The sequence below is a fragment of the Neophocaena asiaeorientalis genome, unplaced genomic scaffold, assembly GCF_003031525.2.
Source record: "Neophocaena asiaeorientalis asiaeorientalis breed wild unplaced genomic scaffold, Neophocaena_asiaeorientalis_V1.1 scaffold116, whole genome shotgun sequence".
Lineage (NCBI taxonomy): Eukaryota > Metazoa > Chordata > Mammalia > Artiodactyla > Phocoenidae > Neophocaena > Neophocaena asiaeorientalis.
The window spans coordinates 4222007-4238821 of NW_020174561.1; the positions used below are offsets into that span (position 1 = coordinate 4222007).

At 38.0% G+C, this 16815-nt stretch overlaps 1 protein-coding gene across 1 annotated transcript in view; it reads right to left on the reverse strand.

Moving 5' to 3' along the window:
- The window catches only part of PTPRZ1 (protein tyrosine phosphatase receptor type Z1), a 163464-nt gene that overhangs the window by 55904 nt on the left and 90745 nt on the right, over window positions 1-16815 (reverse strand). Inside the window, exons 7-9 of the mRNA XM_024757757.1 lie at window positions 10117-10274; window positions 9799-9949; window positions 701-885 (exon numbers count right to left, since the gene is read on the reverse strand). Of these exons, the coding sequence (XP_024613525.1) occupies window positions 701-885; window positions 9799-9949; window positions 10117-10274 (494 nt within the window). The remainder of the gene's footprint in view (window positions 1-700; window positions 886-9798; window positions 9950-10116; window positions 10275-16815) is intronic.

Below are 16815 nucleotides of genomic sequence, written 5' to 3' on the forward strand. Positions count from 1 at the left end.
TTATTTTGAAATTTTTTTTTTTTTTTTTTTGCGGTACGCGGGCCTCTCACTGTTGTGGTCTCTCCCGCTGTGGAGCACAGGCTCCAGATGCGCTGGCCCAGCGGCCATGGCTCACGGACCCAGCCACTCCGCGGCATGTGGGATCTTCCCGGACCGGAGCACGAACCCGTGTCCCCTGCATCGGCAGGCGGACTCTCAACCACTGCGCCACCAGGGAAGCCCTGTTACTTGGAAATTTGATGCAAAGAAAAGGACTTTCAAGACCCCTACTCTATTTCCCTTGTGCTGATTCAGTATGATGGGGAAACAACATACGAGGGTATCAGAGCACTGACATTCCAGGCCCAATTCTTTCCCCAACGGGGAGAGCATAAAGTATTTAACTGTTCTTTGAGTCCTTTTCTTTGTAAAGAAAGGCTGCACTAGATGATCTCCAGTTCTAAGTCTTCCATAAGTGTCTACTCTACAATGTTGCTGTTGGCAAAGCTGTGGTCTCCATGTAATTCAAAACATTAGTAAGAACCTAGTGTCAACCACTGTAAGTTCTGACATAGTTAAATATAGCTTCTGTGTCCCCTTCACCCCACTAGAGAGCTTCGTACAAAGTCTAAAGTCATGAAAGGCAACAATATACAATCATTTTAAGTTCTTACCCTAAAAATTAAACTACAATACACGAAACAATTGATTTTATAGTTACCAAGTCTTGATAGCCATCTGTCAAAAACTCATGCTTGGTTTGGTCTTCTCCCTCTAACTGCTGGTACAGAACTGCGAACTTCTCAATCATGGTATCATAAACTACTCGAGGTCTCTCCCACGTAACAAGAAGGCTGGTATAATTCTCTGGGTCAGCTTGAACATTTTCTGGTTCTGAACTACAAACTTCAGAGAAAAAAAAAGTACAGTTATCGATACAACTGTCACTCTCTAGGATTTCAACAAGTGAGACATATTCTGTGAACATTTTTGTTGTATTTTAATAAAGGGTAAAAAGTTACACTTTCCCACTGTGGCACTTTTGTTCATGCCATTTCCTGTATCTGAGATACTTCTTCCTTCCTTCTGTGAATGAAAAATATTGCCCGCCATATCAGTGAACAAAGAATGTTGCAGCCGTCAAGCCATCACATTACAGCTGCCCCAACAGTGCCCCCTGAGGAAACTCAGAATGACAGTGTACAGGAAACTGACCCCAGATAGCTGAGGTGCATATCAAAGGAATGATTTCAGTGAGCCCAGACTCGTGCATCCTCCGATACACAGAAAAATGCTAAATTCCTTAACTTGAGATATCTGGTTTTCTTTAATTAACAGTAGGTAATCTTTTGATGTTCTGACTACCTGGTCTTTGTTGCAAAAACTCCTGTATATCCTGGCTCCCCCTCTGCCTCTTCGGAGCAGTCCCTCAGAGTGATCTGAGAGTCCTGTCTCCTGGGCTTGAAGTGCTTACAATGTTTGCCGAATAAAACATAACGCTCAACTTTTAGGTTGTGCATTTTTTTTTCAGTCGACACCTCCTATCTCTATTTGTTGACGTCTGATCTTCCCACTCAGGAAATGTCTTGATCAAGCGCAACCTTCTCTGTCATGCATGCTTTGATCTCTGCTGAAGTGATCTCTGTCATTTTCAATTGTCTGTTTTGTTTCACCACTATTATTTCATTGCATAATTGCCTGTTCTATTACATATATTTTTTCCGAATGGGTCTTAACTCCTTTAGTAGATTATAAACATAAGAACCAGAGCTTCCTATTTCTGTATTGCCCAGAACACTGTCTTGAATATATCTGGCATACTGATTCATTTTCAAAAATAAAGGAACAAAGGATATCTTCAAGTTTATGGTGTCTTTATTACACTTGTTGGGTACCTGACAAATATGCTTAGCTCAGGGTGAGGGGAATTTCAATGATAAAAGATGGTCTATTATCAGACGTTTTATTGTTTGAAAATCCTTAAACTGATTAAAAATTCCCTATCACAGAAAACCAGAGAAGAACAACTAAAACTATTATTTCAATATTTTTCAGACCTGCTGACAAAAATCCCACTTTGGCATCATAAATAGATTAAGCAGTTAATTTCAGGGAATTAGAAGATTTGTTTGTCTTAGCTGAAAAAATATACTGACACTCATTCAGGGACTTCTTAAAATGAATTGAAACTCATGCTGGGAATCATGCCAAAAATGTAGTCCCATCAGAAAGAAAACTCTGATACTTTCTGAAATACATTCATAATGTGATCATTTGGACTAACTGTGAGGATAAAAATTACAAAATTCATGATACTCTGCTAACAAGGCAAAGTAATGAATATAATCTCTTCATAGGCCAGATAGATTTGCAAAAGAGAGGGAGAGAAAGGTCTCTAAGGCCAAAGATGATGCTCGTAGAGCATATTATGCTCGCATACAGAATCCAGGCTTTGCTTTAAAGGGATACCAGAAGTTACAAACCACTAGACGAGACCACGCAGTTTACTTAAGCCAACCAATCATCACTACTACCAAAACTATTTCCGGGATCCAACGAAAACATGCAAGCAGCAGAATCAGAATATGACCACAAAGGCTTTTTGTCTCTATCAGTCTGTAGTTTTTCTCGTGAACATGGGAGGGCACCCAAAACTAACAATTGACCTTATAAATGGAAACAAATTTTATTACAGTACTTAATAATAGATATTTTGGCATATGTATGCTATGCTAGCAATGGTATATGAATGATTCAGAGAAACATAAATACATATAAACATAAACATAAATATATATACACATATACTCTTTAAATCAATATATGAATAACTTTGTATGAGTTAGAGACAGAAGTTTTCACTGTTAAAACTATATACTACTTTTTGTTTATCGAGGATGTAGGGTGGGGTGTTCCTTTGGGAACAAGAGGACAATTCTTCCGTTATCAAAAACCACGAATTCAGAATAAGAAAATGTATTCTAATTCAGGTCTAGGCTCCATCATCGTTACTCTGTCTAGTGACAATTCTATTAGCGTCCGCCAGATGGCAGAAGACCACCAAAGCATCTCAGAAGTGAGCTGCTAACAAACTATACAGGTGGAGGAACAGGACTGCCTCAGCCTAGATTCTGATGAATCCCAAGTCTGTTTTTAAAAGACGGAAAGTGATTCTGGACAATATCATTTGCAGATTTTGTTCAAAAATCACTCCCACTTTGTACAGAGTGAGAATGATTTAAAGTGAACTATCTCTTCCTCAAAGATGAAACTATCTTAAAATGCATTAGAGTTTTATGCATGTACACAAAACATAAAACTCTGAGAAACTGAGAAAAACGTAAAATTATTAGCTGCAAAATACCCAAAGGACTACTTCCTAAATAGTGCAGGCAGTTTTGGTCAGACGTCTATGTTTATCTTGCCTTAACAGTAGAAATCAGTGGGTACTTCATCAGCATTAATATAAAGTAGGACTCTGAAAAGAAATTCACATTTCCTTGCCACCAGGTTTTCATTCCTTTGTTTTCTTCTTTACACGTCTGTAAAAGCTTATTAGTAATTTGGTTAAGAGTTTAAATTTACATTGTAATTAGAAATTTATTTTTAAAACACTCCTTTTGCTTATTGATAATCATAGCTTAGTAATATGTAATAAAGCTGCCGCTCAATCTTATCTTTAGATGCTGAAATACAGAATTTTATGGAAAAAAAGATATATACTTTAGAATGTATTCAAGAGAAAGACCAGTACTTCCGTATATAGTCTATGACCTTGCCAAAGGGTTGCCCTTCTATAAGGTAGGACAGGATCTTTTCTTTTTTTTATTTTTATTTTTTGCGGTATGCGGACCTCTCACTGCCGTGGCCTCTCCCATTGCGGAGCACAGGCTCCGGACCGCGCAGGCTCAGCGGCCATGGCTCACAGGCCCAGCCGCTCCGCGGCATGTGGGATCTTCCCGGACTGGGGCATGAACCCGTGTCCCCTGCATCGGCAGGCAGACCCTCGACCACTGCGCCACCAGGGAAGCCCAGGACGGGATCTTTTAAATAATAATCTAGTTAATTTTATATACACTACTTGCTGTTCAGACATAAAGCTGCATAATGACTATGGAATAAGTTATTAATTTGCACAAAGTTTTCATTATATTTTGTATTGAAAATAGTTTATCTACACTCCATAAAGCTCATTATCTGGATTGAAAATCAAGAAGTGTCTTCCAGATCAACATATATTCAGACACCAAATACAAGCTACCAATAAATGTAATAAAATAGTAACAAAAATATAATTTCCTTGATTATGGGGAGTTCAGAACTACAATACGTTGAGGTCCCATTTCCTTCCTTAGGAATGAAGCGCATGCCCTGGTTCCTTTCTACAAGCTACATGTGATCTGGATCACAGTTACTGATCCTTTAAGGAACACTGGCCAGGAAGGACAATCGGGTTTCTGCAAGCTTGTGGCTGTGAGCCAGGCGGTGACAAATCTGGAGTCCACGTCGAGTCACACAGAATACAAGTAAGCGCTTCAGTTCACATGCACGGGATCCTCACATATAACGAATGAGAATGTGATCTCCATCTTAAGGGAGTGGTAAATGTTCTTTTACTTAAAAACTTATTTTCAACATTCACTTCTCATCTATTTGGTTCCAGGTACTCTTGGACATACAAATAAAGACGGTGCCATCCCTGCTTATAGGAAACTCATTCCTCTAATCCTTAAATTTAGTAAGGTGTCAAATGTAATGGGTGCTTTCAGTTTCCAAATCCTAGACTCCATTTACAGAGGAATGCAAAATAAACTTTTAAAAATTCTGCCATTTAGACCAAATTAGGTTGTGCTTTTCAAAAGTACATGTTTTTCTCACTAAAAGTTGTAAAAGCTTCACACACTTAGCTCACACAAAGTCCTTTACCTTCTCATCACTTAAATGAATGGATATGGAGAGTGAATACCTCCTACATAGGAATGCGTATGCCTTGCAGAGCAAATTGCAAAAGATTAATAGGCAAAGCGTTGAATGTCATGAGGAAAAAGGAAAAAAAGTGGGAAAAGAAAAGGAAATAAATGAAGGAAAAGCACAAAGGAGGAGAACATGACACCTCTTTCCCTATGACATGTCTCGTGATTAGCTAATCACGAAAGTCAGTGCCGATGGTCGAGGGCAGGAGATAGGAGTTTCCTTCTGCCTTTGCTGTTCTATGTGCCCATCCTGGGAGAAGGGACGCATGCCCTAAGGGAGAAGGCCCAGTCTTACCTCCACGGAATATGAGTAAAAATGTAGATGGAAGTGAAAAGACAGCGTGGTGATCCTTGGGGAGTGGCAGAGAAAATGTCACTAGGTTTTTACCCAGTATTTCCCATTGTTTGAGGTTTGGTACAGTTTAACACAGCCCATGGCAAAAGTACTTCCATGAGTGCACACTGATAAATCCATCACATCCTTGTTTGAGGTTTATGAGCCTCATTTTAAAAAGTATTGAGACAGGTAATTTGATGACTACCACATGAGGAACTTGAAGACTGACAGACTCAGAAGACAATCAATATTAAGGTTGTGATTTCCCCTCACAGAGTAGCAGATCTTAATAAAACGAATGTAAAGATTGCCACAAATGTTAAAAATAACTAGAAATGATCTATCACTGCTCTGCACTTCTCAATGATTATATGCCATCCCCTTTAGATAAATAACCAAAAGAAATTTTTCGAATTCTACCTAATTCAGTCAATCTTCTCTAGGAACACAGAGTAACTTCGTCAACAGTTCCATTTATAACATATAATCTTCCAAGAAGTAGATAATCTCCATGTCACTTTTCTACAGATAGTTAGAGCACAGAGTTAATGTACATGTGGCCTTAATGAATGCTATTTACAACTACTGACCTTCAAGAAGGTAGGTCTACTGATGAATAATGCATCATGACATTTTTCAGGAAATTACAGGAAATTTCTCATAGCTCAAATACAACATTAAGCTATGAAGACACTCTTTTCATGCTACCCTGCCTTGAAAAGCATTTTATATTTTATGGTTTTTTAAAAAAAAGTTTGCATTAAATAATATTACAATGCTAGCAAATGAGATTTAAAGTGCATTTATAATTCTACTTAACAAACAAAAGCCTTAAGCATGGAAAACTTGAATAGCACGCCGTACTTGTGAGAGCTTGCCCCATTCTATATATACAAATATATAAATGCATACACACACATATATACATGAGTGTATACATACACACAAACACATACACTACAGTTATAGGAGCTATGGGTCTGGAGCATATTATGTTCAAGGGAATGGACTGATTTGCAAACTTTAGTTCATTTAAACCTCACAACAACCATACAAGGTGGCCATTTTGAACTCACATTTTATAGGTGAGGAAACTGAGCTCAGAGAATTTAAATAACTTGAAAATTTTTATATAACAAATAAGTATTTGCACTGCGGTTTGAAACCAGAAGTCGACTGGGCTTTAAAAGACCCAGCTCTTTCCTACTGTGCGTCAGGAGGCCCCTGCTTCTAGGTGGAGAGCCTTGCTAGTGGGATAAGAGGGCAGCAGGGAGGCATCTGTTGCCTGGAAGGCAGGGGGCAAACCTGGACTTCACCTCCTCTACACATACGTTATGTTTGTATGGTTACTGACACGTATTTCTCATTAACTAAGAGACAGCTTTTACTAACTCCTTCAAGATCAGATGATTCCATTAAATTCTGTGATTCTTAGAAGAGCCACCGCCCATTCCTTGAAGCCAAAAATAAATGCCTTTTAATAAATGGCAACGCTAGGTAAAAATGCAAAAATAGAGGACTGAAGTTCTGGTAAAATATGGATTCATTCACAAACATTGAGTGCATTTTCCTATGAATGCAAAAATGAATAAGGCTTGATTTCCACCCTCAAGAAGTTTGCATGGATATGCAGACCTCTCATGGGTTTTGCAATTACTTATAAGGTATTGATATTTTGCAAAATATGTTTTTCTACAATGCATTTACCAAGAGCAGAATTCTAACAATTTTCATGCCACCTCTTACTGTTCTCATGGTCAAAATGAGGATGTTTGATATTTATAATAGCAAAATATATAAATATAATCTGAATGTCCCAAACTGAGAAACTGATTTAATAAGTTGCTATGACTATACAATGGAATAGTACATAAAATTAAGAATGTGATTAATGATATATTTACATCATTAAGTAAAGCAAAATCAATAAACAGATAAGTGTGGTACAGCCTGATTTTTGTGAGATACAATAATATAGTTTTAATTTAAGAGACAGACCTAGAAGGATATTCCTCAAAATCCTCATAGCAGTTATCTCTGGGTAATGACAGTATAAGGCATTTTTATTTTCTCCTGTGTGCTTATCTATATTTTCTCCTTTTTTACAATGCTCATGTAATAAAAACATTTTCAGACTAAATTTAATAAAGATTAAATCCTGAAAATAAATGCAATCCTCAGTTCTTATTTTCAAATTCAGTTCGAGAAAGTAGAAGGGCAATAGTGTATTAAGGGAAAAAAAAAATCACAGGAACATGTACACGGAAAATACGTGCTTGGTGAATGCAAATACTCATAACGGAAAATGCAAGAATTCAATTGTCCTAGTTTTTGAAAAGAGCCAATACTATGTTTAAAAAAGTTTCATGTCATTGAAGTCATCAGTTTTTATTATAAAATTATGTAAGCATAAATTATGTTCCCTTATAAAGCCTAGTGGAGAGAGCTTTGAAAGTCTGTAGAATTAGGAAGACCTGGGTTCAAATACTGACTCCAGCCTTTTACAGTTCCATGAACTTGGGTGAGTCACTCAATATCAGCTTCCCAAACTATAAAATGAGGAAAATACGGCCAATGCTTGTTTGAACACACGGGTCTATTACTGTTTTTATTATTATTTTTAGCCTTCATCCCTTAACTGTGAAAAACAACAATGATGTACATTAAAACGGAAGGGTTTACGTGTTAAACGATGCAAGAGGCACCCATTGAGCACAGCCTGCCATATTTTTATTATATATGCAAATGGATTTTTTCAGTCATTTGGTGACTATTTGATGAATGAGAGCTTTACTTTAGCCCAGAAAAGGAGGTAAAGTGATAAAAGACTTAGTTACTTCCTTCCTGGAGCTCAGACGGTGGTGGGGGACAGATAAGTAAACAGACAATATCCTACAATGGCAACTGCTAAGAAGTGTGGCTGCCCAGCGCATAGGAACCCCAGACGAGCATCATTCATCTTGCACCCTATGGGCACGGCACCTTCACGAGGGCACAGTCCTGTGCCCCCGAGCCAGAGCCAGGCTTGGTAGGGGTGGAGGTAGAGTCAGAGATGGCTCCCCAGTGGAGGCAATGGTCTACCTGAGTCTTGAAGAACAAGGAGGAGACCAGCAGGGAAGAACATGCAACCTGGGAGAGTGTGGTCTGCCCCCTTCAGGGACCTCATAGAGGTCGGGATGAGGGAAGGAAGTTGGCCAGGAAGGGGTAAGCACTAAGGCCAGTAAGTGCTGAATAGGCCCTACCATGTCATGACAAACTGTTTGGATTTTATTCTAAAAGCAATGGGAGCCACTGAAGGGTTTTAATAAAGTATAACTAATAAAAGTACATGACCAAAAAATCGTATTTATTTACTTTGTCATTCGGTCATTTGCATTTCGGAAAAGGAGATGGGTAAATCTGTTTCTTTTTTCTAATCAACTGTGTATTATTTACCAGACAGGAAGTTTTAGTATTTACTATTTTGGGTAGAAATATAATTAAATGTCCTCACTTTGGGGCAATTTAATTTGAAACAATGTCACATTAAGTGCAGCTATTCATCACTGTTGTCTTGTGCTCTGTTGTTGTTAAAGGATAAACAATTCCCAAAAATATCACATCGAAACAATAAAAACATGCTGTTTTAATGCCCAACCTTCAAAAGCGGACAATTATTGAATTAATATTATACACGGCCAAAAATTCATTGCAGGATGGGGATCAAAGAAGACCATGTACTTGGAAAGGTTTTCAGTGCCCAAAGCAAAGGCCACTTCAACTCTTTCTTTCATGAACCAGTGCACCCTCAGTGTGAACTGAAAAGAACAAGTCAGTAGATGCAACTGATTGTGTCCTCTGGACACTTTCAAAGGCTTCTGACTGCTGTGTCAGCTTCAAAAGACTCCAGAGACTTTCCCTCCTCTCCATCGCCTGGACTTGACAAGGACAAACTTCTTTTCTTTCAAAGAAAGAAACTGGGGGAAAGACTCACTTTTTATTCATTAATAATTCAGTGCCTTTGGTTTCAATCCTTACTAGGTACTAGGCTTCTCTGGGAGCTGCCAGCACAAGGATGAGTACTTATTTAAAACCCAAATCACACATCAAGACTCAGGTCAAATGTGGTTCTCCCACGGAGATCCCCTAGTCATCCCAACCAGAAGTGATCTCCCCAAGCTCTGAACACCTCACCCCTTATTCATCCCTCTCTTACAGCTGTTAGCTCAGGCAAATGACACAAAGAATGTGGAGGTGTGTATGTGACTTTGCCACCTATTACTATGTATTTTAGAAAAATTACTTTCCTTACTGAAACTGTGTCTCTTGTCTGCAAAATGGGGTTATTCATGTTGGAAAGACAGATATTTTTAATTGCCATTTTATAAAAATGGCAACTGAGATTCAGAGAAGTTAAAGTGCTTACCTAAAGCTACAAGGCTATAATCAAAATATTTCCAAAAATCAAAGCCTTGTATATTTTCCACTATACCACAATTACCTCCTACAAAATTATACTTCAATACACACCTGCTTCATGAATCTCTTCCTTTCCAGTATATGAGGAAAACACCTGCCTGGAGAACTTGTACTGTTGTTCTCGAAAATTATTTTGTAAGTAGTCCATCAGCATGACATAACCAGACTGTTGCATTGTAAGAACTTCACAAAAAACAGCCAGCTGGAAAGAAGATAATTTAACATATAGTAACACATAATTTAACTGTGTATCTGCTTCAAAGGCATATCGGCAAGTGCTTTAAAACAGATATTCTATAGTAAAGCTTAGAAAATAATTCTTTCAAGATTGCTTCAAATTACTTCATTTGTTTGAATTTCCAAGATTACCTGGCTTTCAGAGATGCTAACTGTATCTTTAAAAACAACCCAGTCAACGGTGTCTGTGCAGGGAGGAGATGTCAGGGAGCCATTGTAAGTGTAATACTTGTCGGTTGAGTTTGGCAGAAGGTTCAGCAATGTGAATGGATCCAACACAGCCTGTTTCCCTACAAAGGAATCACACACATCTCAGCTGAAATTCCAACAGTGGAACTTAGCTGCTCAAAGCTCCTATAAAACAAAGACATATGCTTTGGTATGTATTTAATCAGAACTGAAATTTTAAGAACATTGTAGGGGCTTCCCTGGTGGCGCAGTGGTTGAGAGTCCGCCTGCCGATGCAGGGGACGCGGTTAGTGCCTCGGTCCGGGAGGATCCCACGTGCCGCGGAGTGGCTGGGCCTGTGGGCCATGGCCGCTGAGCCTGAGCATCCGGAGCCTGTGCTCCGCGGCGGGAGAGGCCACAGCGGTGGGAGGCCCGCGTACCGCAAAAACAACAACAAAAAAGAACATTTTAGATTTATTTCAAAAATGGTGATAAAACTGGCATACTCTAAATTTTCTTGCATATATCCCTACATAGTGCTAGATGCTTTATCATTACATGGGCAAGATGCTGGAGAGATTATTTTTACCTATGAAAGATATTCAGAAATCATATGGCCATCTGAATAGATACAGTAAAACCATTTGATAGGATTTAATACCAATTTGTGGAAAAGAAAAACAAAACCTTATTCTGATGAAGATATCTTCAAAAGTCTATAATAAACATCATATTTAAAAATGACTTATTGAAAGTTTTTCCCTTAGAGATAAAGAATGAGACAAGGAATCCTTCTACAATACCACCATTTTTATCTAACATTGAACTGGAGGACTGAGACCATTTATTTACTTTATTTATTTACAATAAGGTATGAAAAAGAAAAAAAGAGTCATGAAGATTGGGCAGGAAAAAATGATGTCATCATAATTTTCAAATAACTTAGCTGAGCATGTGAGATAGTGAAAATAATTTACAGACTATTAGAACTAATAAGTGTGTTTAGCAAAGTCACTGCATGCAACACCAATATATAAAACTTAATTGTACTTTTATTAACTGGTAACAAACAATAGAAAATGAAATTTCAAACAATATAACATGATAGCAACAAATATCAAATACAAGTAAATCTAACAAGTGATGTGTAGAACATCTACACTGAAAATTTTAAAACTTTGAGAGAATTAGATAAAACCTTAAAATGGTGGGAAATATGTTAATGGGAAGATTCAGTATTGTGAAGATGTTAATTTTCCCCAAGTTGTTTTACGGAGTCAATGACATCTTAATCAAAATTCCAGATGGGTTGGTGTTGGGGTGCATGTTTGTGTGTGTTTGTGTGTGTATTAATTGACATTCTGTTTTTAAAATTTAAATGTAACCACAAAAAAAGTTAAGACAATCTTGAGCAATAACAAAGGTAGGGATACCAAGTAGGAAGACCTACTATATAAGGCCATAGAAATCACGATAGTGAGATATTTATGCAAAGATGGAGAACTATGGAAGAAAATAAAGAGTCCAGACACACACATATATGGTTACTTGATTTAAGACAGAAAAATTACTATGTAATGAATGATTAACCTTTTCAATATGCACTGCTGTGTCAACTGGATATCCTTATAGAAAAACATGAATCTTTATTCCCTACTTCACACCGTAAGCACAAATCAGTTCTGAATAGAGTGTGGATCTAGATGTGAACAGACTAATAAGGCTTTTAGAGGAAAACATAGAAAATTATCTCCATAACGTTAGGGTAGGTTGAGATTTCTTAAATAGCATGCAAGAAGTGTTATTCACAAAGGGAAAAATGATGTACATGATACTCAGGATCTATTTATCAATAGTCACCATTAAGAGAGTAAAAAGGCAGGACAAAGAGTAGAAAATATATTTCAGATTTTATATATATATGATAAAAATATTGATTTATTCCTGCTATATTTACAAAGATATATAACTTGTATCGAGAATAGAGAATTCCTACAAAAAATTGGTAGACCTTTCCTAAGTGTTCCATCTAGTCTTAGAACCTTGAAACAACCCAGCTAAATCCGTCTCCTTGAAGAGTCCCATTTTTGATCTTGCATCTTTCCAACAGCACTTACCAATGGCACTGCCTTGGCCATTTTGCTCTTTGTGTACCAGTCCTCACTCATATGGGCAGCAATCTGCTTACCAGTGAGATCTGTGTTTAACTTATTTTAACTTATCTGTGTTTAACTACCCAGTCCAGTACGTGTCCTCTGCTCTGTCTTGTAGATTTAGGTCATTAAGAAATAGTCCCTGGGCTTCCCTGGTGGCACAGTGGTTGGGAGTCCGCCTGCCGATGCAGGGGACACGGGTTCGTGCCCTGGTCCAGGAAGATCCCACATGCCGCGGAGCGGCTGGGCCCGTGAGCCATGGCCGCTGAGCCTGCGCGTCCGGAGCCTGTGCTCCGCAACGGGAGAGGCCACAACAGTGAGAGGCCCACGTACCGGGAAAAAAAAAAAAAGAAACAGTCCCTGACGCCAATTTAATCTAGCCTAGGTGAGATGGTACAATACAGAGTAGCAGTATACGAATTATCTGGGGAGCATTAAAAAAATATCAATGTCCCAGACCCCACCCTAGGCTGTTTTAATTTAAATCTCTAGTAGTGGGACTTGAGCATCTATATTTATTTTTAGGCTATAATTTTAGGTGCGTCTACATTTTTTTAAAAACCGTCCCCAGGTGATTCAAACATGCAGTCAGAGTTGAAAACCTTGAGTAAAGCTTTTGCAAGATTTTAGTCTTCTTGAACCCCAAATTCCTCATTACAAAATGAAATAACTGGACCGGATGATTTTTTTTTTTTAACATCTTTACTGGAGTATAATTGCTTTACAATATTGTGTTAGTTTCTGCTGTATAACAAAGTGCATCAGCTATACAGATACATATATCCCTATATCCCTTCTCTCTTGCGTCTCCCTCCCACCCTCCCTATCCCACCCCTCTAGATGGTCACAAAGCACCGAGCTGATCTCCCTGTGCTATGCAGCTGCTTCCCACTAGCTATATATTTTACATTTTGGACCAGATGATCTTAATAGTACATTACAGCTCTAAATGAAATGAAGATTGGACACATCCAGAAAGCCTCAAGGAAAAAACTATTTCCATTTAAAAGTTAGTTATTGAATGTTACTTTTTTCTGCAATACAGAAACTTCTTCAGGAAGAAAGAAGCCTGCTAATAAAGTTATAGATAACTGCTTCCAGTCTGCATTTAAGACTAAATCTTAGAAGTAAAAACCTATTGACAGAATTGATAGTGTCATGTAGATACAACCTAAGTCGTTTTAATCCATTAGAAAATTCAAGTTACATTAGGTTTAATGGGTTAATTAGTAACTTCTAAAAGTATGTCTTCCTCTCCTCCAATGTCAAGACAAGATTATTTAGAATTCAGACTCAGATTCAAGTTCTCAGAAACTAAGGAAACTATTTTGAATACGTGAATATTTTTCCATTTTCAGATTTATGTTTTTGATATTTAGAAAATTTGTGATTAAATAACCTCTTTTTTAATCATCAACGGACTACAATTCTTCCTTTTTCTGATGAAAAAACTTATCTTACAAATGTTCTGTGGAAATGTGGACGTAGAGAATACTAATTAAGTAAGGAGCCAGAAACTGACTCACTGCTAAATTAGGTGGGAAATTAAACACCAGGAGACCTAGAAGCCAGAAAAGGAAAAACAGAAGATTTGAACAGGGATGGTGAAATAGATAACGGTCGTGAAATTGGAGAAGAAATTAAAGGGGAAATAATTAAGAGCAATGGAAAGAATCAGAAGAAAGTTTTCAATTCCTCCTTCCCTCATCTCAGTATAGAATCCATTCTTCCTTCAACGGCACTTCAATACCACTTATCTAGTCTCTGTTATGGACACGTTAACTATTTTGTACCTTATTTTTTTTTTGTTATGTACGCACATGTCCTAAGTTTCTTTCTGATATCACAAGACTTTACAATTACAGTAGCATTTTCCAATTGCACCATCATCTTATGAGAAAACTGGACTAAGGTGGGGTTTTTTTGTGGCTTGCAAAAACATGCACCTCATCTGAATAACCTCACTATTACTAACACAAGAGAGAATCACACCTGAGCCAACACTGCTCTATTTGTGATCAGTCATTCACTCAGTGATCCTCTTCCTTTGAACATGAACTAATGGTTAACAAACCAATCAGATCCTCCTTCATGGGAGGCTGATAGTAGGAGGTGGAAAGATGAGGAGGGTGAGAGACAAGGAGATAAAGACAAAGACCATGGTCAGACCCAATGCAAGGAAAGAACCATTAAATACTTAAAACCAACTCTTATCACTTAGGACAATGAGACTTAGGGTGGGGCTACATCAACACTGCCTGTGAGGATTTTTCAGTATACAAATTCCTGGCCTGCATTTGTGATTAGGAAAGCACCACAAATCATTCTGATGAGAACTCTCATTTGAGAATCACTGATGATTTACCTGGGGTGTGTCTCCTTCTCGCAACTTGAAGGATTTCGACTAACAGTTTTTCCTTTTGTGGGCTCTGTTTGGGGAATATTAATGCATTATCTCTGATTGCTGCGACCGCACCCTCTCTCACCACTCCACGTGAGAGCAATGTCTAACATAGAGTAGGTGTGATGGAAGGAAGGAAAAGAAAAAAAGGTAAGAAAGAGGGAAGGAAAGAGAAATGGGTTTGTCTCTTAGAGAGGAATATAGGAAATGAGCAACCAGCCCACACTGTAATAAGGCAGACTTTATAATCTGAATGATGGTTGAACAGTGTTGATTTTTTGTGTCACTCACATTATATGGAGAATATGTGGCAGGATTTTAGCCGCATATTCTCCATATAATGTGAGTTTAGCTGCAGTTCCTGAGCCACTGTCTAAAGACGAGCACTGCCTTCAAGTTCCCAGCAGCAATGGCTGGCAGCCAATGTTGGGAAACCTACCGTTTATGGGGCACCAGGGTTTTTTCTAGACTCTGAAATAGGACTAAATTTAATCCAAGAACTCTCAAACATTTAACTTTGGAAGGACTTAACTTATTTAGTTTGGACAGATCATATCTCACAACCACTCAAATCAGACTGTTTCATATGTGTTCTGGACATATAACTAATATAAATCTCTACAATATATTAGAACAAACTTTTTGGACAGACAGGTTCTAAATCCTAGCTCTACAACTGTATGGGCTTAGGTGTCCTTGCTGAGTATATGGAAATATTAAGTATATAGTAGATGGGCTGATAGGCATGGAGGATTTTATTTTTTGGTAAAAGAGGAGAGAAGTTGGTGCATGGGTAGAGAGAGAGAGAGAAGATAGATAGATAGAGGGCAGACTAGTATATGTTTCCAGACAGCCAGGAGACCATTTGTTCTGTTTCTGAATTAAGAGCCAGGACAGAGGCAGAATGCTGTTAGGGAACCCACATTCCCAGGGAGGGTACTATGTGACAGCAGGCTCTAATGAAGCATCCCCCTCAATGGCTTATAGACAGTAGATATTAAAAAGGAAGCTTTAGTCCAAGAACATGAGCAAATTGGTTCTTAAGCTCAGACTACACCCTCCTAGAGACCTCCAGAAACAACTGAAGAGGCCTCAAGAGAGTGGCCAAAGTGCCACAGCTGCACAAATCAGGACTAACAACCAGTGTTAGTATCACTTCTGTGGTCCCACAGGCTGGTGCAAGGCCTGGGAACATTCAGGTTCATATTTTACATCATTTTAAGTTTAGGAATTCAAACTAGCTGCCTTCTTGCAGTCTGCATAGACTCCACTTTCTGACTAAATGAGGGAAAAATTAAGTGTGGCTTATGGCATTCAATGTTGAATTCTGCAATCTAGGTGGATGGAGGGAGATAACTAACAGCTTTATGCCGTTTGATTGCACCTTTCAAAAAAAAAAAGCTGCACTGCAGGACCTCACATATGCCTGACTTCTGAAGAGTTTGGTCAGTTCAAGTTCTCACATATAATTGACAAAGATGAATCAACCCTAGGCCAGATTTCTGCTTTCAGGAAAAGGATCTATGTGAGTTGTGTTTCTGATTTCACATTTTGCAGCTTCCCGGAGAGGAATACTCCTCCTTTATTGATAACTCAGGACAACATTAATACTCTGCTTAATAAAAATAAAACAACAGTAACAACAGGTTTGCTGTCTCTTGCCAATGTTGTCAAAAGCATTTGCTGTGACAATTACAAGATCCGTGAGATAGCAGGCAGAACAGTATAAAAGTATAGTGAACCTTGTTCTATGTAGGCATTCACCTTCCAAAAATCTTATCTCATCATATTGGTAAAGCAAAGGACTTATCAAGGAAACCACCAGGGAATACATTTGAACTTGAGTAACAATTCCCTTTTCACTTTAAAATAAAACTTTTATAAAATTAACTGGTTTCAGCTTATAGAGTCTTTTACAGATGTACAATGCAGAGACAGAATAAAAATACGTTTAAATGCATAATGTGATTAGATTATTTTCAATAAAAGAATTAGAAAACTTGCAACTTCCTACTTACATTAACGTTTTATGATTTTATGTGACAAAAATTTCTGATAAATTGTTTTTTAGTGAGAAGTGTATAAATTGTCAAGTGTGAGATGTGAGAG